The sequence below is a fragment of the Ascaphus truei genome, chromosome 4 (assembly GCF_040206685.1).
Source record: "Ascaphus truei isolate aAscTru1 chromosome 4, aAscTru1.hap1, whole genome shotgun sequence".
Taxonomy (NCBI): Eukaryota; Metazoa; Chordata; class Amphibia; order Anura; family Ascaphidae; genus Ascaphus; species Ascaphus truei.
Window position 1 is genome coordinate 48,010,942 of NC_134486.1, and position 23,377 is coordinate 48,034,318.

A 23,377-nucleotide genomic window follows, 5' to 3' on the forward strand; every position below is an offset into this window, starting at 1 on the left:
CTCCTACGCTAAAGAGCTCCCAATCTAATTTTGGTGGCTGGGGCACCGGGAGATTCAGTGAGATTGTCCAAGATAACAAGGAGAGCCGACACTGGGATTCAAACCAGGTTCATCTGCTTCAAAGCCAGTGCTATTGTACAAACCACATACAGTGAGATCACAATTAGTAGGTCTTACAGTGTGGACGTACTCATTTGATATATTGCATGATCAATGCAGAATTATTTCAGCTCAGAGGCCACGCCAGCTTAACATTTTTGTTACCGTTTCATATCTAAAAACACACTGTACAACGTATCCTAGCGTGTGAAAGGAGAAATCTCCTAACAAGTAAAACGGGGATTATTTCTGCTGCTGATCTGGTTGACAGAGATTCTTACAAATGGGATGAAGAAGCTTAAAGGTATTAAGATGACGTCTTGCAGAGGTAGGTTTATTCAACCGGAACTTTGAGATTGCTTCTTCTTTGGTGGGACAGGGCCACCAGAAGTAGTTGTAGGTGCTGTTTGCCAAGTACATTTAATGATTGTGCTATTAATAACAGTTTGGCAATAACCGGTGTTTGCTTGCTCCAGGTTTAGGTTAGGGTGCTAAATATGGAAGAACCAAACATACTAGAATCAGTTTTTAAGGACTGATTGGTAATCCCCGAGACCTCTTCATCTCATTCAACTAAAGTTAGACTATCAGTCAATATACAGCAACATCTACATTGCTATAATGGCAATGATGAAAGTCAAATTCAACCTGAAGAAAAGAGTCAAATTGGCCCAGGGACTATGGCTCATGAACTGGTGCTGTGTGCTAACAGGCATTGTCCTCTTCAGTATGGGAATATTCCTCAAAATTGAGCTGAGAAAGCGAAGTGAAGTGATGGATAACGCTGAGAGTCATTTTGTGCCCAACTCCTTGATATTTATGGGCGCCCTGGCCTGTGCTCTCAATGCATTTGCGGGTAAAATCTGCTACGATTCTCTGGATCCTGCTAAGTTTGCGAAGTGGAAGCCGATGCTGAAATCTTACCTGGTCGTCTGTCTCCTTTTCAACATCTTCACCTTCTTCATTGCCGTTGTGTGCTTAGTAACGAGGGGATCCCTGGAGAGTACGTTGGCACAAGGGTTGAAGAATGGTATGCGCTACTACAAAGATACAGACACACCGGGGCGGTGCTACATGAAGAAGACAATTGACCTGCTCCAGATTGAGTTCAAATGCTGTGGAAACAATGGATTCAGAGATTGGTTTGAGATTCAGTGGGTCAGCAACCGGTACCTAGACTTCAGCTCCAAAGAAGTGAAAGAGTGAGTAATTTTTTAATATGGATCCCAGAACTAGTACTGTGTATGGAGCAGTGTTAACTTTTTTTTTATTAAGGAACCCTATAATTGTATTACGAAATTATGTGGAACCCCAACCCTCTCTAATAGCGCGTCTGAGATCAGATGTATTCAAAGGAACCCCAACCTTCTCAAATAGCGCGTCTGAGATCAGATGTATTATAAGGAACCCCAACCCGCTCTAATAGCGTGTCTGAGATCAGATGCATTTTAAGGAACCCTAATCCTCTCTAATAGCGTGTGAGTTCAGATGCATTGTAAGGAACCCCAACCCTCTCTGATAGCGGTGGATGAATGCAGTGGAGAATTCCTATGAATCTTTGGGTTCCCCAAGCATCCCTAAAGGGTTCCCTACAATTTTCCGGTCATTTGAAAACTCTAACAAATACAGAAGCATTTACAAGGGATCTGATCTCAGAGACACTATTAGAGAGGGTTGAGGTTCCTCATAATGTCACAATATAATTATAGGGTTCAATAACCCAAAAAAGGTAGAAGACAACTGATCTAGGATTTTGTTTTGCGAATGTCCATAATGTTTCTTATTCTTAACCTATTAGCAGCCACAGAGGACTGCAATGCATTGCACCGGCTTAGCGTGCATGCTGCATCATACAATGATAAAGAGTATCTAGCATCTCAAAGTGCACATCCAGATCTGCACAGGCCATGCAATGCTCCAGATATTGGATCTATTTACTAAACTCTTCAGGCTGCAAAACCAGCGCAGAAACAGCACCATGTGTACCAGAGAAAAGGAATCATTATCTTTTCATGTTGCACTGGTTTTGTCTCTATCAGCATGGGGGACTTTGGTACATAACCCCCAGTAAGGTTGCCAGGTGCTCATCACACTGTACTCTAACCCCGGATGTGGCCAACTCCAGCCCTCATAACACCCTAACAGGTCAGGTTTTAAGGATATCCCAGATTCAGCACAAGTGGCTCAATCTGACTGAGCCACTGATTGAACCACTTGTGCTGAAGCTTTGATATCCTTAAAACCTGACCTGTTGGAGTGCTCTTGATGACTGGAGTTGATCACTCACAGAAATAAACAGGTGCCTCACTTCACGCTGTTGACTATATCTCCCGGCATTGAGTTATTGGACAGAAGGGATCAGTAATGACTTGTTCAGGAAGTACAATTTCCCCAGTTACAGTACTGTATGTTTTGTGTTAATACTATCTACACAGAAAGAGCTTCTGATGAAGTGTACAATATTAGCTTCATACTACAGCATGTTACAGCGTTGTAAACTGCTATACAGATGTTGTGTAGATTCATATTTGTGTCTACTATTTAATGCAATAAAATGCCTACAACTTCAAGTACCTTTTTTTTGCTCTCAATATATATAATATGTGTAATAAAGTGAGTAAATAAAAGAGACGCAGGATTGTGTCGCTATCAGGGCCAAGAAGATATATTAGTGTGTGTACTTGTTAAGAAATGCTGTGCATGCAGAAGGTATCTTCAGATATAAATACCCATGCAGTCTGATTAGATCACTGTTATCCAAGGCTAAGGATTGAGAGCTGAAGTGTAATCCAGCACAGAAGGGCAGAGGAGACAACACTTGTTGATGTCCAATTGTAACCAACAGAGTGACGCCATAAACATACAGACACTATTAACCCTTTGCTGTCCGAGAGATCGGCAAGCTGCTCATCTTTCAGCCAAGGGGTACTAATAGTAGAAAATAGAGTTCATGTGTTGAGTAGATTTTTTTTTAAATATTTGATCTCTCATTGGATACTTTGAAAGTCCTGGTCACTTTCTAACACAATCCTTCCTCGCCTTGTCATGTACAACTGGCTGAGTCACATTGTGTTAGTACATGCTTGTGGATCAGTGGGGGTTGTACATAACATGTCTTCTCTCAACGTTATTCCACCACCCCCCTCCCTCCCTCCTCCAGAAGACCCCCAGAGGAATCAGTCTTTACTGTTGGGGTGTTTATACCGAGAGAGACAGACATTTTCATCATTAAATACTTTGTCACTGAAGCTTGCTGAGTCGCATAACAATGTTTTCATGTCCCCGGGCAGTGAAGGGGTTAAATACTTTCATTGAGATGTGGTAGACTCCATTTTTGGGGGGAACGTTTTAGGGAAGTTGGGTACAAAAAATTAAATCCATGCAATGCAGCTAAGAGAGCTTAGATAATAATAATAATAGCATGTTCTTGTATAGCGCTGCTAGTTTTACACAGCGCTTTACAGAGACATTTTGCAGGCACAGGTCCCTGCCCCGTGGAGCTGACAATCTATGTTTTTGGTGCCTGAGGCAAAGGGAGATAAAATGTCTTTACTCACTGAGCCACTCCTTCTCATGCAGATATTTGAGGGAGAGGGGAGAAGAAAAAAAATACTGGTCCCTCCAGGAAATAGGATACACTTGTGAATGTAAAGCTGAACAAGCTGGCAAACACCAGACACGTGGCTTGGTCGGAAAGATATGTTAGTTGGGTAAATGCTGTCTATGAACACCCGCTTTCAAAAACACTATGACGGTTGTATCAAAGTCTTCCGGCTGCAAAATTGGGGCAAAAACGCTGCACTAGCGTTCGCATTGGTTATAATGGGAATCTTTTTCCTTGATAAATCTGGTGCTGTTCCTCCCCTCTCCTCCGCCCCATTTTTGTCAGCTGGGAAACTTTGATAATTAGACCCCGGAGGTGCCTTCTTCAGGTTGGTGACGTTGATGATGAGGGGAGATGCTTGTAATTGAAAAAGTGTAAGTGAATTAGAAAGATTTAACAATGTAAATTTAGATGCATCAGTGGTTAAAGTGCACTTGTGCCACAGAGTCGAGTCCCACCACTCAGTACCTTCTGGCAAAAACACGGGTACAGAACGCACAAGCCGCGGAGAATAGTGACATGCCCCTCATGTATTGGCTCACCCCCAAGTTGTTGGCCATTTTTTACTTCCCGGCGGCGCTGTGAAATAGTGGGATCATATAATAATAGCATGTTCTTGTATAGCGCTGCTACAGTAGTTTTACGTAGCGCTTTACAGAGACATTTTGCAGGCACAGTCCCTGCCCCGTAGAGCTTACAATCTATGTTTGTCTTTTTTGGTGCATGAGGAACAGGGAGATAAAGTGACTTGACCAAGGTCACAAGGAGCTTGACTCCAGGAATTGAGCCAGGGTCCCCTGCTTTAAACTCAGTGCCAGTCAGTGTCTTTACTCACTGAGCCACTCCTTTACAACTTATTTCACTGCAGCCTCTCCCAAAACTGACTGCACAAAATACCTCCCACACCCACTCAGCCCACTGAAACCCTGAATTGACTCTAGCATTGCAATGCAGCAAAACATTTGACAAGGATCAGGCACACCCCTGCTGTTTAGTCTGCACACACTCACTTTGCTTACAACAGCTCCATGCAGCACTGCCTACCTCTGGCATCATGAACCTGCTATGTATCTTAAGTTTTTCTTTCTCCTGGCCTCATGGAGATGTTACTCCCTCTATACACTACAAACTCCTCCATCCTGGCCCACACCCAACATTACCATACACCCTGGACTACTCAAAAGCCTTGCACTATCTACTGAATGTTGGTGGAGAACTCTAAAAACCAGCACACCAACCACTTCTCACACTAATGGCAAACACCACAAATTTACAACTTGCAAACAACTACCCAAATTTCTACTCATACAATTACTCTCTTTAGCAGGTGATATTGAACCTAACCCAGGTCCTCCCATTTCAACTCTGTCCCATGCCCCTGAGAATTCGACCTTTAAATTCCAAAAAGGGCTATCTGTCGCCCATATAAATATCCGGAGCCTGCTGCCCAAACTGGACGAACTAAGGGCATGGTGCCTTATGCATAAACCCAAAGCCATCATTCTTACAGAAACATGGCTAACCCCTAAAACTCCTGATGCAAATATCGCCATTCAGGGATTCTCCATTTTTAGGAGAGATAGGTCAAAGAGAGGAGCCGGGGTGTTATTTTATATTGCAGACACATTACAATTTACACTGTTAAATTGCCCCCCAAGCCCACCCTCTTTTGAAATTCTAGTTGGCAAAATCTGCCTCTCCTTTTCTAAGCCCATCTTGCTCGCTGGCATCTACCGCCCCCCTAAAGCCCCCTACAATCCCTGACTGATATCACCCAGTTTCTTGGCTCCATTTCCTCTCTGAATGAGAAGAATGAGCTGCTAGTTCTTGGGGATTTGAACTTCAATTGGCTTGACCCTAAAAACCACAAAATCCAGATACAACTCAAGTCACTTAACCTATCAAAACTCATTTCCCAACCCACACGGACAAACCTGAAATCGCATAACCATTCCTTGCTAGACTGGATTCTCTCCTCAAACCCCAGCAGAATCCAATCCTCTGGCATCCTTCCTGATATTTTCCGTGACCATGCAATAGTGTACTGTGTAAGGAAAATTAAACCACCCCATTCAAGCCCTAAAATACTCCTAACTAGAACATTTAAAAACTTTAACCCACAACAGTTTCTGGATAACCTTACCAACTGCCCATGGCACAGAATCGATTTAATTCCCGACCCTGATTCTGCGCTCGACTATTTCCAATCCGAGATCTTAAAACTCTGCGATACCCATGCTCCACTACACAAAATAAGGGTACAGGGGGCCCACCTTCCATGGGTTACAACTGACCTTATTGCACTCTACCAGCTCAGGGATACCTTGTGGAAAAGCTACAAAGTAACTGGCACTACCAAGGATCTCAATCACTACAGATGCCTGCGGAACATGTGCACAAGGCAAACAAGGCACGCAAAAGCACAATATTACTCTGACAATCTCCACCAAAATACATCAAACCCAGCTAACTTCTGGAAGGTTATCAACAATATATTCCAGCCTCCTAACCATCAACAACCAAGTAATATCACTAAGGGGGATATTACTCTGACAAACCCCACTGACATTGCAAATGCATTCAATGATTACTTTGTGGGGTGTGCCACTAACTTATTAGCAAAACGCAGCCCAAACCACAAACCTGAATCTCATCCTGGGAGTACCCACATAGCCCCACCCCCTCCCAACACTGCCCACAATTTTCAATTTGGCCCAGTATCTGAATAGGAGATTACACACGCGCTCCTCAAACTAAAACAAAGCAGCCAATGTGGACCTGATTTACTACAATCTAGGTTCCTACGACTTGGTGCCCCAGCCATTGCCAAACCAATTGCTTCCATAGTCAACTCTATCCTGTCTGCAGGCCATATCCCTAAGACCTGGAAAACTGCTAGAGTTGTCCCAATCTTCAAAAGTGGGGACAAAAACACTGTCTCAAACTACAGGCCAATCTCACTTCTCCCAATTCTATCCAAAGTCATGGAAAAATGTGTTCACTCCCAATTAAGCGATTACTATACCAAGACAAATTTCCCTAGCCAATTCCAATCTGGCTTTCGTCCCAAACACTCCACCGTAACTACCCTGCTAAAAGTTTGCAATGAAATCCAGTGTGGAATGGAACGGGGACAACTCACTGGTGCAATATTCCTAGATTTTGCAAAGGCTTTTGATACAGTTGATCATGCTATCCTGTTTAACAAACTCCAGAGCTCTGGAATAGGGAAGCATGCTTTAAACTGGTTTCTGTCCTACCTGTCAGGTAGATCCCAACATGTGTCCATCTCTAGCTCTATCTCTAACCCCCTGGATATCACCTGTGGCGTCCCGCAAGGCTCTGTTCTGGGGCCCCTACTCTTCTCAGTGTTCATTAATGATCTTCCCACAGCTTGTAAGGAAGCCTCAATACACATGTATGCAGATGACACAATCCTATATGAACACAGCCATAGCCTCTCTGACCTTCAACACATACTTCAGTCTGACTTTTTGAGACTCGAAAACTGGATTTCCCAAAACAAACTGTTTTTAAACACTGACAAGACTGTAACAATGGTATTTGGGACCAATACTACATTTTTATAGCTTCCAGCGACTGAGCTCCTGATTAGAACCAACGCTAACACCACCCTAACCCCTGTCACTAGTTTTAAATACCTGGGCTTATGGTTTGACTCCCACTTAACATTCGGAATGCACATTGATACCCTGACAACCAAGACCTATGCCAAACCAGGGGTATTTTACAGGAACAAATCCTCCCTAAGACTTCTGGTCAGAAAGCGTATTGCACAGCAGATGCTAATGCCAATTATTGACTATGGAGACATAGTATATGGCTCGGCACCTCAAACCCACCTTAGCAAACTTGACACCCTCTACAATTCAATTTGTCGTTTTGTTCTCCAATGCAACTACAACACACATCACTGCGAAATGCTCAAAGAACTAGATTGGTCATCACTAGAGTCTAGGCGCAAAGTTCACCTTTCCTGTCTTGCCTTTAAATTCTTTATGGGCAAGCTACCCAGCTATCTGAACAAGCTCCTCACCCCTACCACATGCAGCACTTATCACGTGAGATCAGACGCCAAAAGACTATTCATGGTCCCAAGGCTCAACAAAGTATCCAGCCGCTCCTCCTTTTCTTACCGTGCACCCCAAAACTGGAACAACCTACCAGAGACTCTCACATCCACCACCAGTTTAAGTTTTTTCAAATCTAAGGCTGTCTCACATTTTAATCTGGTCTGTAACTGTTTCATACGCCCATAATATATATTTTCTTTAACTGTGCATGCTATGTCTGGAATATATCATGTATACCCTGCTCATTTATGTAACTATTTGTAACCATGTATTATTTGTCTTAACTCTGTGCCCATGACATACTTGAAAACGAGAGGTAACTCTCAATGTATTACTTCCTGGTCAAATATTTTATAAATAAATAAATATCTGCTGAACTGAAATGTCCCAGCACTAAAACTTGTAGTTAATAAAAAAAAAAAAAAGAATATAAATAAATCAAAGAAGAGCAGTAGGGGACTTCTGCTGTAGTAGTTAAACAAGAGACTGTGAGGTTAACTGTGTGGTAGTTTTAAAGGACAATATAGCTCACTACCCTTGTAATTTCCATGCAGCCGTATTAAGAGCAACGTGGATGGCAAGTACTTGATCGATGGAGTTCCCTTCAGCTGCTGCAACCCCAGCTCCCCCAGGCCCTGCATCCAGCTGCAAGTAACAAATAACTCGGCTCACTACAGCTACGAGCACCAGACAGAGGAACTGAACCTGTGGCACAGGGGCTGCAAGGAATCGCTGCTACACTATTACACCAACATGATGAGCTCCATGGGTGCCCTGGTGTTCCTGGTCTGGATCTTGGAGGTAATTGGGAACGACTGATGATGGGGAGTATATAGAAGTTGAAGTGTGCTGGTAGTAGGACAGGGGTGGCCACCAACAGGTCAGGTTTTCAGGATGTTCCTGCTTCAGCACAGGTGGCTCAATCAGTGGCTCAGTCGAAGATGGCACCACCTGTGCTGAAGCAGGGATATCATGAAAACCTGACGGTGGCCCCTGAGGATTGGAGTTGGCCACCCCTGTAACTAGGAGACATTTGGGGTATGACTGATGTTTGTATTTGTTCTGTATGTGCCACCACTCGCCTCTAATCCATGGAAGTAATCTATAGAAAGCCTTTCTTCTGCATCTGATTGAAGGTACAGTATACGGACAATAGGGGGAGATGAAAGCTTCCTGCCCTGCACCATGTGTTGCTCCTGATTGTGCCAGAGGTGGGATTCATTGAGTTTTACAACATATGGAGCAGAAATAAGAGATGTTTACGCCACCGCAGGCCTGGAAATAAATGTGCACAGAGACGCAGAATTTGATACATCCCATTAACATGTGTGCTATAAACTGCTCCTATTAACACGGCTGACATCACAATGCCGCTGTGCAAGATGTATCTCTCTACGCACGATTCTAACTTTCTCTGATACACTTCCCAGTCACAGTATTCAACAAGAGATACGATGCAACACATTGCGTTATAAGGGCATGTCCCCGCAAAGCTCCTGATATACTGTACAAGACACGTCCAGGACACAGTGTGGGGGAGGAAAGTTGAGGAAGGTTTGTGGAGCGGGGGAAGGGGAGGTGGGTGAAGAAGGTTTGTGGAAGGGGAGGTGGGTGAGGAAGGTTTGTGGAAGGGGGGTGGGTGAGGAAGGTTTGTGGAGCATGGGGGAGGGGTGAGGAAGGTTTGTGGAGCGGGGGGAGGGGTGAGGAAGGTTGTGGAGCGGGGGGAGTGGTGAGGAAGGTTTGTGGAGTGTGGGGAATGGGGAGCGGGATGAGGAAGGTTTGTGGAGCGGGGGCGGGGTGAGGAAGATTTGTGGAGCGGGGGGAGGGGGCGCGAGATGAGGAAGGTTTGTGGTGTGGGGGCGTGGTGAGGAAGGTTTGTGGAGTGGGGGGAGGGGGGACGGGGGAGGAAGGTTTGTGGAGCGGGGGGGCGGGGTGAAGAAGGTTTGTGGAGCGGGGGGTGGGGTGAGGAAGGTTTGTGGAGCGGGTGGCGGGATGAGGAAGGTTTGTGGAGCGGGGGGCGGGGCAAGGAAGATTTGTGGAGCGGGGGGTGAGGAAGGTTTGTGGAGCAAGGGGAGTGGTGAGGACGGTTTGTGGAGGGGGCGCGGGATGAGGAAGGTTTGTGGAGTGTGGGGAGGAGGGAGTGGGGTGAGGAAGTTTTGTGTAGTGGGGGGGTGGGGTGAGGAAGGTTTGTGGAGCGGGGGGTGAGGAAGGTTTGTGAAGCGGGGGGAAGGGGAGTGGGGTGAGGAAGGCTTGTGGAGCGGGGTTGAGGGGTGAGGAAGGTTTGTGGAGCGGGGGGAGGGGTGAGGAAGGTTTGTGGAGCGGGGGGGTGAGGAAGGTTTGTGGAGCGGGGGGGTGAGGAAGGTTTGTGGAGGGGGGAGGGGAGCAGGGTGAGGAAGGTTTGTGGAGCGGGGGGCGGGGTTGGGGTTTGTGGAGCGGGGGCAGGTTGAGGAAGGTTTATGGAGAGGGGGTTGGGTTAGGAAGATTTGTGGAGCAGGGCGTGGGGTGAGGAAGGTTTGTGGAGCGGGGGGTGAGGAAGGTTTGGGGAGCGGGGGGAAGGGGAGCGGGGTGAGGAAGGTTTGTGGAGCATGGGGGAGGGGTGAGGAAGGTTTGTGGAGGGGGGTCGGAGTTAGGAAGGTTTGTGGAGCAGGGGGAGGAAGGTTTCAGGGGAGGGGGTGGCGGGGGGGGGAAGGTTTCGGGGGAGGGGTTGGCGGGGTGAGGAAGGTTTGTGGAGCGGGGGGTGAGGAAGGTTTGTGGAGCAGGGGGAAGGGGAGCGGGGTGAGGATGGTTTGTGGAGCAGGGGGGAGGGGTGAGGAAGGTTTGTGGAGGGGGGTGAGGAAGGTTTGTGGAGCGGGGGGTGAGGAAGGTTTGGGGAGCGGGGGGAAGGGGAGCAGGGTGAGGAAGGTTTGGGGAGCAGGGGGGAGGGGTGAGGAAGGTTTGTGGAGGGGGGTCGGAGTTAGGAAGGTTTGTGAAGCAGGGGGAGGAAGGTTTCAGGGGAGGGGGTGGCGGGGGGAGGAAGGTTTCGGGGGAGGGGTTGACGGGATGAGGAAGGTTTGTGGAGCGGGGGCTGAGGAAGGTTTGTGGAGCAGGGGGAGGGGGGCAGGGTGAGGAAGGTTTGTGGAGCAGGGAGAGCGGGGTGAGGAAGTTTTGTGGAGCAGGGGGAGGGGGGGCGGGGTGAGGAAGGTTTGTGGAGCAGGGGGAGGGGGGGCGGGGTGAGGAAGGTTTGTGGAGCAGGGGGAGGGGGGGCGGGGTGAGGAAGGTTTGTGGAGCAGGGGGAGGGGGGGGCTGGGTGAGGAAGGTTTGTGGAGCGGGGGGAAGGGGAGCGGGGTGAGGAAGGTTTGTGGAGCGGGGGGCGGGGTGGGGATGGTTTATGGGGAGGGGGTGGTGTGAGAAAGGTTTGTGGAGCAGGGGGTGGGGTGAGGAAGGTTTGTGGAGCGGGGGGGTGAGGAAGGTTTGTGGAGCGGGGGGAAGGGGAGCGGGGTGAGGAAGATTTGTGGAGCAGAGGAGCGGTCTGGGTGAGGAAGGTTTGTGGAGTGGGGGGGACGAGGTGAGGAAGGTTTGTCGAGTGAGGGGAGGGGTGTCGGGGTGAGGAAGTTTTGCGGAGCGGGGGGGTGAGGAAGTTTTGCGGAGCAGGGGGTGGGGTGAGGAAGGTTTGTGGAGCAGGGGGAGGGGTGAGGAAGGTTTGTGGAGTGGGGGTAGAGGGAGCGGGGGGGTGAGGAAGTTTTGCGGAGCAGGGGGTGGGGTGAGGAAGGTTTGTGGAGCGGGGTGAGGCAGGTTTGTGGAGTGGGGGGGAGGGGTGAGGATGTCCCGGTTTTTAGGGCTGTGTCCAGAATTTTCGGGTGCTGTCCCGGTTTTTGGATCCAGCCGGCGAGCGCCAACCGCCCATGCACACGAGCAACCAGCAAGTGCCAATTGCGCATGCGTGGTCAGCAAGCGGATATTGAGGGGAAGAATATTTCAGAAATGTGGGGCAGTGAGTGAGAAAGGGATTTAGATACAAAAGAGGTAGACAAAAGACATCCTTGAGCAAAACGCAAGAGGCAAGCAGGTGTATAGAGAGAAATTAGGGCTGAGATGTAACGAGGGGCAGAAGAGTGTATAGACTTAAGAGAGAAGGAGAATTTTGTAAGTAATATAGGATCTAATAGGAAGAGAGAAGAGGGATTTCAGCAGAAGACGTGGACACAGATTTAGGAGAGAATAAAATGATTCTAGCAGCAGATTGTAGAGGAGACAGGTGAGAGGCTGGAAGGCCAGACAATAAAAAGGTTACAATATTCAAGACGGGAGAGAATGAGGCATGTGTTAGAGTTTTAGCAGCACAGGACAGGGCGTATTCTGAATCCAGCAGCTTGGATGCTTCTATCCCTCCTCTTCTTGTATACTCCTCTTCTCATACTCCTAAAATACCTGAGGAAGTTTGGTGGAGTGGAGGGGTGGGGTGATTAAGGTTTGTGGAGCGGGGGTGAGGGGTGAGGAAGGTTTGTGGAGCGGGGGGAGGGCTGAGGAAGGTTTGTGGAGCGGGGGGGTGAGGAAGGTTTGTGGAGCAGGGGGTTGGGTGAGGAAGGTTTGTGGAGCGGGGCGGTGAGGAAGGTTTGTGGAGCGGGAGGAAGGGGAGCGGGGTGAGGAAGGTTTGTGGAGCGAGGGTGAGGGGTGAGGAAGGTTTGTGGAGTGGGGGAGGGCTGAGGAAGGTTTGTGGAGCGGGGGGGTGAGGAAGGTTTGTGGAGCAGGGGGTGGGGTGAGGAAGGTTTGTGGAGCGGGGCGGTGAGGAAGGTTTGTGGAGCGGGGGGAAGGGGAGCGGGGTGAGGAAGGTTTGTGGAGCAGGCGGGAGGGGTGAGGAAGGTTTGTGGAGCAGAGGGAGGAAGGTTTCGGGGGAGGGGGGTGGCGGGGTGAGGAAGGATTGTGGGGAGGGGGGGGGCGGGGTGAGGAAGGATTGTGGGGAGGGGGGGGGGCGGGGTGAGGAAGGTTTGTGGAGCAGGGAGAGGGGGAGCGGGGTGAGGAGGGTTTGTGGAGCAATGGGAGGGGGGCGAGGTGAAGAAGGTTTGTGGAGCAAGGGGAGGGGGGGCGGGGTGAGGAAGGTTTGTGGAGCAAGGGGAGGGGGGGCGGGGTGAGGAAGGTTTGTGGAGCAAGGGGAGGGGGGGCGGGGTGAGGAAGGTTTGTGGAGCAAGGGGAGGGGGGGCGGGGTGAGGAAGGTTTGTGGAGCAGGGGGGGCGGGGTGAGGAAGGTTTGTGGAGTGATGGGGTGAGGAAGGTTTGTGGAGGGGGGGAAGGGGAGCGGGGTGAGGAAGGTTTATGGAGCGGGGGGAAGGGGAGCGGGGTGCGGAAAGTTTGTGGAGCGGGGGGTGGGGTGGGGGTTTGTGGTGCTGGGGCAGAGGGCGGGGTGAGGATGGTTTATGGGGAGGGGATGGGGTGAGAAAGGTTTGTGGAGCAGGGGGTGGGGTGAGGAAGGTTTGTGGAGCGGTGGGGTGAGGAAGGTTTGTGGAGCGGTGGGGTGAGGAAGGTTTGTGGAGCGGGGGGAAGGGGAGCGGGGTGAGGAAGGTTTGGGGAGCGGGGGGAAGGGGAGCGGGGTGAGAAAGATTTGTGGAGCGGGGTAGGGGTCTGGATGAGGAAGGTTTGTGGAGCGGGGGGGACGGGGTGAGGAAGGTTTGTCGAGTGAGGGGAGGGGTGTCGGGGTGAGGAAGGTTTGTGGAGTGGGGGTAGAGGAGCGGGGTGAGGAAGTTTTGCGGAGCAAGGGGGTGGGGTGAGGAAGGTTTGTGGAGCGGGGGGGTGGGGTGGGGTTTTGTGGTGCTGGGGCAGGGGGCGGGGTGAGGATGGTTTATGGGGAGGGGATGGGGTGAGAAATGTTTGTGGAGCAGGGGGTGGGGTGAGGAAGGTTTGTGGAGCGGTGGGGTGAGGAAGGTTTGTGGAGCGGTGGGGTGAGGAAGGTTTGTGGAGCGGGGAGAAGAGGACCGGGGTGAGGAAGGTGTGGGGAGCGGGGGGAAGGGGAGCGGGGTGAGAAAGATTTGTGGAGCGGGGGAGGGGTCTGGGTGAGGAAGGTTTGTGGAGCGGGGGGGACGGGGTGAGGAAGGTTTGTCGAGTGAGGGGAGGGGTGTCGGGTGAGGAAGGTTTGTGGAGCGGGGGGTGGGGTGAGGAAGGTTTGTGGACTGGGGGGCAGGGGTGAGGAAGGTTTGTGGAGTGGGGGTAGAGGGAGCGGGGTGAGGAAGTTTTGCGGAGCAGGGGGGTGGGGTGAGGCAGGTTTGTGGAGTGGGGGGGAGGGGTGAGGATGTCCCGGTTTTTAGGGCTGTGTCCAGAATTTTCGGGTGCTGTCCCGGTTTTTGGATCCAGCCGGCGAGCGCCAACCGCGCATGCACACGAGAAACCAGCAAGTGCCAATTGCGCATGCGTGGTCAGCAAGCGGATATTGAGGGGAAGAATATTTCAGAAATGTGGGGCAGTGAGTGAGAAAGGGATTTGGATACAATAGAGGTAGACAAAAGACATCCTTGAGCAAAATGCAAGAGGCAAGCAGGTGTATAGAGAGAAATTAGGGCTGAGATGTAACGAGGGGCAGAAGAGTGTATAGACTTAAGAGAAGGACAATTTTGTAAGTAATATAGGATCTAATAGGAAGAGAGAAGAGGGATTTCAGCAGAAGACGCGGACACAGATTTAGGAGAGAATAAAATGATTCTAGCAGCAGATTGTAGAGGAGACAGGTGAGAGGCTGGAAGGCCAGACAATAAAAAGGTTACAATATTCAAGACGGGAGAGAATGAGGCATGTGTTAGAGTTTTAGCAGCACAGGACAGGGCGTATATAAATACCTGAGGAAGTTTTGTGGAGTGGAGGGGCGGGGTGAGGAAGTTTTGTGGAGTGGAGGGGTGGGGTGAGGAAGGTTTGTGGTGCGGGGGATGAGGAAGGTTTGTGGAGCGGGGGGGTGAGGAAGGTTTGTAGAGCGGGGGGAAGGGGAGCAGGGTGAGGAAGGTTTGTGGAGCAGGGGTGAGGAAGGTTTGTGGAGCAGGGGGAGGGGTGAGGAAGGTTTGTGAAGCGGGGGGGTGAGGAAGGTTTGTGGAGCGGGGGAGCGGGGTGGGGGTTTGTGGTGCTGGGCAGGGGCGGGGTGAGGAAGGTTTATGGGGAGTGGGGTGGGGTGAGGAAGGTTTGTGGATCAGGGGGTGGGGTGAGGAAGGTTTGTGGAGCGGTGGGGTGAGGAAGGTTTGTGGAGCGGGGGAGGGGTCTGGGTGAGGAAGGTTTGTGTTGCGGGGTGAGGGTGTGAGGGTTTGTGGAGCTGGGACAGGGGGCGGAAGGTTTATGGGGAGGGGGGGTGGGGTGAGGAAGGTTTGTCGAGTGGGGGTAGAGGAAGCGGGGTGAGGAAGGTTTGCGGAGCAGGGTGTGGGGTGTGGAAGGTTTGTGGAGTGGGGAGTGGGGGGTGGGGTGAGGAAGGTTTGTGGAACGGGGGAGGGGTGAAGGTTTGTGGTGGGGGGGGCGGGGTGAGGAAGGTTTGTGGAGTGGGGGGAAGGGGAGCGGGGTGAGGAAGGTTTGTGGTGGGGGGGGCGGGGTGAGGAAGGTTTGTGGAGTGGGGGGAAGGGGTGCGGAGTGAGGAAGATTTGTGGAACGGGGGAGGGGTCTGGGTGAGGAAGGTTTGTGGAGCGGGGGGGCAGAGTGAAGGTTTGTGGAGCTGGGACAGGGGGCGGAAGGTTTATGGGGAGGGGGGGTGGGGTGAGGAAGGTTTGTCGAGTGAGGGGAGGGGTGTCGGGGTGAGGAAGGTTTGTGGAGTGGGGGTAGAGGGAGCGGGGTGAGGAAGGTTTGCTGAGCAGGGGGTGGGGTGAGGAAGGTTTGTCGAGTGAGGGGAGGGGTGTCGGGGTGAGGAAGGTTTGTGGAGTGGGGGTAGAGGGAGCGGGGTGAGGAAGGTTTGCTGAGCAGGGGGTGGGGTGAGGAAGGTTTGTGGAACGGGGGAGGGGTGAAGGTTTGTGGTGGGGGGTGTGGTGAGGAAGGTTTATGGAGCGGGGGGGAGGGGTGAGGATGTCCCGGTTTTTAGGGCTCTGTCCAGAATTTTCGGGTGCTGTCCCGGTTTTTGGATCCAGCCGGCGAGCGCCAACCGCCCATGCACACGAGAAACCAGCAAGTGCCAATTGCGCATGCGTGGTCAGCAAGCGGATATTGAGGGTAAGAATATTTCAGAAATGTGGGGCAGTGAGTGAGAAAGGGATTTGGATACAATAGAGGTAGACAAAAGACATCCTTGAGCAAAACGCAAGAGGCAAGCAGGTGTATAGAGAGAAATTAGGGCTGAGATGTAACGAGGGGCAGAAGAGTGTATAGACTTAAGAGAGAAGGAGAATTTTGTAAGTAATATAGGATCTAATAGGAAGAGAGAAGAGGGATTTCAGCAGAAGACGCGGACACAGATTTAGGAGAGAATAAAATGATTCTAGCAGCAGATTGTAGAGGAGACAGGTGAGAGGCTGGAAGGCCAGACAATAAAAAGGTTACAATATTCAAGACGGGAGAGAATGAGGGCATGTGTTAGAGTTTTAGCAGCACAGGACAGGGCGTATTCTGAATCCAGCAGCTTGGATGCTTCTATCCCTCCTCTTCTTGTATACTCCTCTTCTCATACTCCTAAAATACCTGAGGAAGTTTTGTGGAGTGGGGGGTGAGGAAGGTTTGTGGAGCGGGGGGGGGGGGGGTGAGGAAGGTTTGTAGAGCGGGGTGAGGAAAGTTTGTGGAGCAGGGGTGAGGGGTGAGGAAAGTTTGTGGAGCGGGGGGAGGGGTGAGGAAGGTTTGTGAAGCGGGGGGGTGAGGAAGGTTTGTGGAGCGGGGGAGCGGGGTGGAGGTTTGTGGTGCTGGGCAGGGGGCGGGGTGAGGAAGGTTTATGGGGAGTGGGGTGGGGTAGGTTTGTGGATCAGGGGGTGGGGTGAGGAAGGTTTGTGGAGCGGGGGGAAGGGGAGCGGGGTGAAGAAGGTTTGTGGAGCGGGGGAAGGGGAGCGGGGTGAGGAAGATTTGTGGAGCGGGGGAGGGGTCTGGGTGAGGAAGGTTTGTGGAGTGGGGGTAGAGGGAGCGGGGTGAGGAAGGTTTGCGGAGCAGGGTGTGCGGTGAGGAAGGTTTGTGGAGTGGGGGGGCGGGGTGAGGGTTTGTGGAGCTGGGGCAGGGGGCGGAAGGTTTATGGGGAGGGGGGGTGGGGTGAGGAAGGTTTGTCGAGTGAGGGGAGGGGTGTCGGGGTGGTCAGGGTGAGGAAGGTTTGTGGAGTGGGGGTAGAGGAAGCGGGGTGAGGAAGGTTTGCGGAGCAGGGTGTGGGGTGAGGAAGGTTTGTGGAGTGGGGGGTGGGGTGAGGAAGGTTTGTGGAACGGGGGAGGGGTGAAGGTTTGTGGTGGGGGGCAGGGTGAGGAAGGTTTGTGGAGCGGGGGTAAGGGGAGCGTGGTGAGGAAGGTTTGTGGAGCGGGGGAAGGGGAGCGGAGTGAGGAAAATTTGTGGAACGGGGAGGGGTCTGGGTGAGGAAGGTTTGTGGAGCGGGGGGGGCGGAGTGAAGGTTTGTGGAGCTGGGACAGGGGGCGGAAGGTTTATGTTTGAGGAAGGTTTGTCGAGTGAGGGGAGGGGTGTCGGGGTGAGGAAGGTTTGTGGAGTGGGGGTAGAGGGAGCGGGGTGAGGAAGGTTTGCTGAGCAGGAGGTGGGGTGAGGAAGGTTTGTGGAGCTGGGGGTGGGGTGAGGAAGGTTTGTGGAACGGGGGAGGGGTGAAGGTTTGTGGTGGGGGGCGGGGTGAGGAAGGTTTGTGGAGCGGGGGGGAGGGGTGAGGATGTCCCGGTTTTTAGGGCTCTGTCCAGAATTTTTCGGGTGCTGTCCCGGTTTTTGGATCCAGCCGGCGAGCGCCACCCGCCCATGCACACGAGCAACCAGCAAGTGCCAATTGCGCATGCGTGGTCAGCAAGCGGATATTGAGGGGAAGAATATTTCAGAAATGTGGGGCAGTGAGTGAGAAAGGGATTTAGATACAAAAGAGGTAGACAAAAGACATCCTTGAGCAAAACGCAAGAGGCAAGCAGGTGTATAGAGAGAAATTAGGGCTGAGATGTAAGGAGGGGCAGAAGAGTGTATAGACTTAAGAGAGAAGGAGAATTTTGTAAGTAATATAGGATCTAATAGGAAGCCAGAAGAGGGATTTCAGCAGAAGACGCGGACACAGATTTAGGAGACATTAAAATGACTCTAGCAGCAGATTGTAGAGGAGACAGGTGAGAGGCTGGAAGGCCAGACAATAAAAAGGTTACAATATTCAAGACGGGAGAGAATGAGGCATGTGTTAGAGTTTTAGCAGCACAGGACAGGGCGTATCCTGAATCCAGCAGCTTGGATGCTTCTATCCCTCCTCTTCTTGTATACTTCTCTTCCCATACTCCTAAAACACTTTCCCATCTCATCCATGTTTTACCCAGATGACTGTGATGGTCGGGCTGCGGTATTTGCACACGTGCCTGGAAAGTATTGCAAACCCCGAAGACCCTGAATGTGAGAGCGAGGGCTGGCTACTAGAGAAGAGCCTGACGGAGACAATAAAATCCTTCTGGGACACTCTGAAAAATCTGGGTAAGTTGAACCAGGTGGAAAGCGGTGACGGTGAAGCAGGAGAAAAGGCCCCAGCAGTCACCACGGTCAGCTGAATATCTGGACTGATGTGGACTTTTCTAAAAACAACTCATCTTCTGAAATGGGAATATAATCACTTGGGGGGAGAAAAGGAGCGCAAGACAAAATAACATTTGTACATTTCCCTTGTTCATAACACTCTGTAACTTGGATTGTCCATAACCTTCCCATGTAAATACACACCTTACAAAAGAACACACACATACAGCATTCATATTAAATAGGAACTTGGTCTCAAATGAGGACAAAATGTGATTACAGTATTTGCTGGTATTAGAAAGGTTCCTTAAGTTTCACTGCAGAACATGGTCAATCTAAAATATAGTTTCTGCAATACTCCAGGAGGAGCATAGGATAGAAACAAAGAGAAACACCACTAAATGCAGGTGTTTTCAATTCAGTGACGATGCGAATCGTGGCTCTTGTGTTCCGCCTACTTACAACAAGCGACCGAGAAGCCCAATGCTACATCCAATATGACAAAAATACACAGTAAAATACTTATATATTCACTTGAAAAAGGACCATTTAGTTTAACCCTTTGGCCAAAGCATTATAAGCCTGTGAGCCACGCCAAGGCATGACCCAGTTTGCAGGTCCTAACACTACCAGATACAATACTAATATTAATAATACTAATTAGGATTAAAATTCTCCTTTACCTCTATTACTAGGGAGAAAGACCAACATTGGATCTATATCCAGTAGAATGAAAAAGACCTGCTGCCTTGGGATTTATATTAGTATTTTCTCTGGTAGTTTATTTTGCTTTGGCCAAAGGGTTAAACTAAATGACCCTTTTTCAAGAGAATATATAAGTTTTTTACTGTGTATTTCTGTCATGTTGGATGTAGCATTGGGCTTCTCTGTCGCTTGTTGTATACATATGCCACGCTCAGTAGCTCTCCCTTTTGACACTTGTATACATATATATTTTGTGGGGGCTCAGGGGTTCCCAAAAAGAGCTTGCTGGGGTTGTGTGTGTTGTTCTGCCTACTTACAAAGTAGTAGGTCATTTAGTGCATATCACAAACGTGGCAATCTCTCTGTAATATTATGAAGTTGGTACCTCAGGAAAAAAGGACCAAGACCATTGCGCAGCTCGTATATAAAATTCCTTTATGTATAAAAAAATGTAAGAAATGCACTTACAATGTGTGCAGATTTTAAACGCATATGGCACAATCATTGTACAGATAGCTCAGCGCCACGTTATTCTCACTGCCGCCGCTCCTGTATGTGCCGTCTGTCCCGGTACTGGATCCCCAGCACTCTCGGTCAGTCTCTTGGGCTCCCCAGTGCCTCTCCTGGCGTCTCCTCTCTGTCTCTCCTTGCCTGCTTACGATAGTATTCGGCGCTTGCTGGCGTCTCCCTGGGTCCCGATACGTCACTTCCGAGTTTGACGTCACATCCGGTTGCGGACTTTTGGTTGAATTCGGCCTTGGGCATGGTCAGCGCTTATGCGCTGACCTGTGCTGCTGCTTGGCACTGAGCCCCTGCAGCCGCAATGAGAGCGGCTTTAGCAGGGGCTCGCACGCTTGGGGAAGCGTGTGTCGCACAGTTTTCAAATTTGGCACTTGTCGGAGCGCAGGGCCAGTCACGTGAGCGGTTCGCCCAATGAGGGCGAAGCAGCTCCGTGACGTCACTGGCCCGCCCCCAGACCCGCCCACGGACGGCGCGCTGTGTAAGGCCAGGGAAAGCACCGCTTTCCCTGAGCCTCAGCGTGCCTCAGCCCGGACAAAATCACTATGTCCCAGGCCTAACGCTTCTTACTGCTGCTGAGAGTGTCTGGCCAGGGACTCTACTGGAAAGGCACTGGGGAGCCCCAGAGACCGACAGACTGCTGGGGATCCATCACCGGGACAGACGGCACATAAGGGCTTCATGATAAACAATAACAGGCTCGACCTGTAATGAATGTTACAAATGCTGCCCACTTTCAGCCGTGGCGTTATCGGAGTTCCAAAAGTATCCACCGAATAAATCTAGATGGTAAAAGGAGTGCTCTTCCCCTCAGGGAGAAGAACTAACTCGGATGTCACTTACTGAATGTTTTATTTGTGCTTCCCTTACGGTGTTAAGTTGTCCATTGTTTAAGTTTCTTTTTCCGTACCCGTCACATACAGTACATACTGTAGTATACGTGAATTGAAGTTATTTTTTTTGGGGGGGGGAGATGAATCAACGTAAAGGAAATCAGAATGGAATTTGATGCATGGCTCCATTCTCTGCGTGCGTTGGCACCGAACGTAAATATGAGTTTATCCCACTGCACATTTGGCAGATACAAATACATAATTCATAAAAATACAAAGTGATGGAGAGGTATCAAATTGTACATCTTATTATAATCTGTTATATACATGCAACCCCTCCCAAACTCCTCCCCGGGACGTGTTTATAGTGGGCGCGACGGCGCACGCGAACAGACATCTCTATGAGGCCGTCCATAGTACGCGCGACCACGTCACGTGAGCAGTTCAGCCAATTGTGGCGAACCAGCCTGGTGACGTCACGGCCACACCTCCCTGTCGGGAAAACCCAATGGGCACAAATCGCTCGAGCGACAGACGGGCGCCCACTATTAACGCGGCCTAAGACTGCAGGCAGCCACACGGAGCAAAAACGAGAGCAACGGCATTGAAGTAAATAAACACAAGATTAAAAGGACAATTTGCTTCAGTTTTGCTGTAAATTTGACTTGATACATCTGCCCAGCTCCCGGACTTCATATCACGCTCTGTGATTTGTTCTTGCATCAATGATGCAACTATTACTCAGCAAATGTACAGTACAGGGTGTCACTGACAAAACACGGTGGGACATAGAAACGTAAGCAAATACAGAGAAACGGAGCCTAATATATTGCCACTGAAATGATAATAGACCCATGAGTAGTAATCTCTGATTTTAATACGTTTTATTTCTTGTACTTGAATAGTTCTCAAAGCTCACTCAGTGTTGAGACGAGGCTTGATAACCACAATTGTATATAGTGCTGCGGCTTAAATAAAGGTTAGAAGCAAATAATGTTGATGGATCGGTAATAAATGCACACTGGTGTAATGGTTACCATTTCACGTGCTTTATAATCATTACTAATAGATTTGAGCATATTTGATATACTGTATTTGCTCCTTATGACCAGCTGTAGGGATTTGACTGCCATGGCAATACAACACAAAAGCTCCCATCATCAGTATTACTGGGAGAAAAAAATCCATGCCTCCGGATTATACTCCGGATTCAGTGGTAATGGAATATGATGTCAACACATAAACCTTGGGTCACATATGTAGCGAACAGATTTGTTTTCAGCTATTTATTATGGTGCCCAAACAGCTGAATTATGACCAATGTGGCAATGCTTCATTTGAGCAGAGATCACTTCTCAAAAGGCTTCCCTATGGCCTACAAGAGACCCACTAAAGGCCTCTCACCAAGATCAACCCGTGTAATTCTTAGTGCTCCACCTACCTGCAGCTCATTAAGGAATAATGCACGGTGGATGCCAACTAGCACCGAGCAGGTTAAACGTTATAACAATTTCTGTAGATTACTTCAACCACAGGAGCAATCCCATCCAGCACAGTTGTTTTCTATACATTGGTGGCTGTTACTGAATTTTTACCATTGGAATAATAAAATAACATGCAACATGCCAAATGACTTCCTGTATGAATAACTGAATTGAGAAACATGTTTAAAACATTTGGTGTATGAACAGCCTGTTTATTATTGCACAACAATATGTTGTATGTCCCTTCAGAAGAGAAATAACTAGAAGACCAGTGACCTTTCCATGGAACAGTGGTTCTCCAAGCAAGTCCTCAAGACCCCTTAACAGGTCAGGTTTGGAGGATATTCCAACTTCACCACAGATGGCTTAATCTCATTGATTCACTCATTGAGTCACCTGTGCTGAAGCTGGAATATCATCCAAACCTGACCTGTTAAGAGGTCTTGAGGACTTACGTCGAGAACCTCAACCATAGAACATCTCTAGTGGGCTCCAATAGAAAATCGACAGACTAATAACATCTCTCTCCAGTCAGAATCAAATATAGCAACATTTGTGTTACTGTAATGCTGTTTGATTAAATGCTGTTTGCTACTAGAGGTCCAGATATTAAAAAATCTATTGCAAGAAATTCTTGTTAAATGAAAATATTTAAAATTTGTCATTGTATTGATCGGTTTTCTGGCTTAAAATATTTTCAATGTGTAGATAGATCTTAACACTTGGTTACAATTCACATTCTAGATTCACACACCCAAAAATGAATCTGTACATGTTGCTATGCAAGATATTAAAAAGGTCAAGCTTTACTAAACAGTGTTAAGCTGTAAACAACCATTTGAATGGTATGGAAGGTACCAAACGCCTTAGCACGGCTCGGTAAATATGGCCCTCAATCGTGTTTCAAGTTTATTGGTATCAACTTTTATTACGTGTAGGTCTCTACGGGCTGGTTAGGTTCCACTTTGGAATATATACAATGGAGAATTCTTAGCTGTAATCGGGGCTAAGGTTTTGCAGAAACCTGGGAAAGGGAGCATATTGTATTATTTTCGGATTGAGTCCTTCACCGTGCCGACATTACAATTCACAAGGGCGTGATCCGGATTTATTTTATAGGTAACAATTTGTAATGTTAACAATACCTGCTCAAAAGGATTATGAAAGATATTTTATCATGCTTTTCTAGAAAGCACAGGGTCACCTCTGCAGTTAAAGAATTGCTAAGAGACACATGCCCCTACTTCAAACTACAGGATACAGCAGCGGTTCCCTTGTGCACAGACAATATTTGTTCAGCGAATACCTAATTCATAAATCCTATTGCCAACTCAGACTATTGCAAACCAAACGGTTTGACAGATCCCAGGCAGTATAATGTCCTGAGTTCGTGGGGGAAACATGGTAAATAAGGTCCCAAACTCAGTGTGTGCAGACAGGATGGGTG

The 23,377-nt window shown here is 49.4% G+C and overlaps 1 protein-coding gene across 1 annotated transcript; it reads left to right on the top strand.

Annotated features, from left to right (window-relative positions):
- Positions 1-436: 436 nt before the first annotated feature.
- Positions 437-22,561, top strand: PRPH2 (peripherin 2). The gene is made up of 3 exons (XM_075595730.1): positions 437-1,301; positions 8,352-8,598; positions 18,200-22,561. The coding sequence occupies exons 1-3, from the start codon at positions 721-723 to the stop codon at positions 18,422-18,424; spliced, it is 1,053 nt and encodes a 350-aa protein (XP_075451845.1). The 5' UTR covers positions 437-720; the 3' UTR covers positions 18,425-22,561.
- The last annotated feature ends 816 nt before the right edge of the window (positions 22,562-23,377 follow it).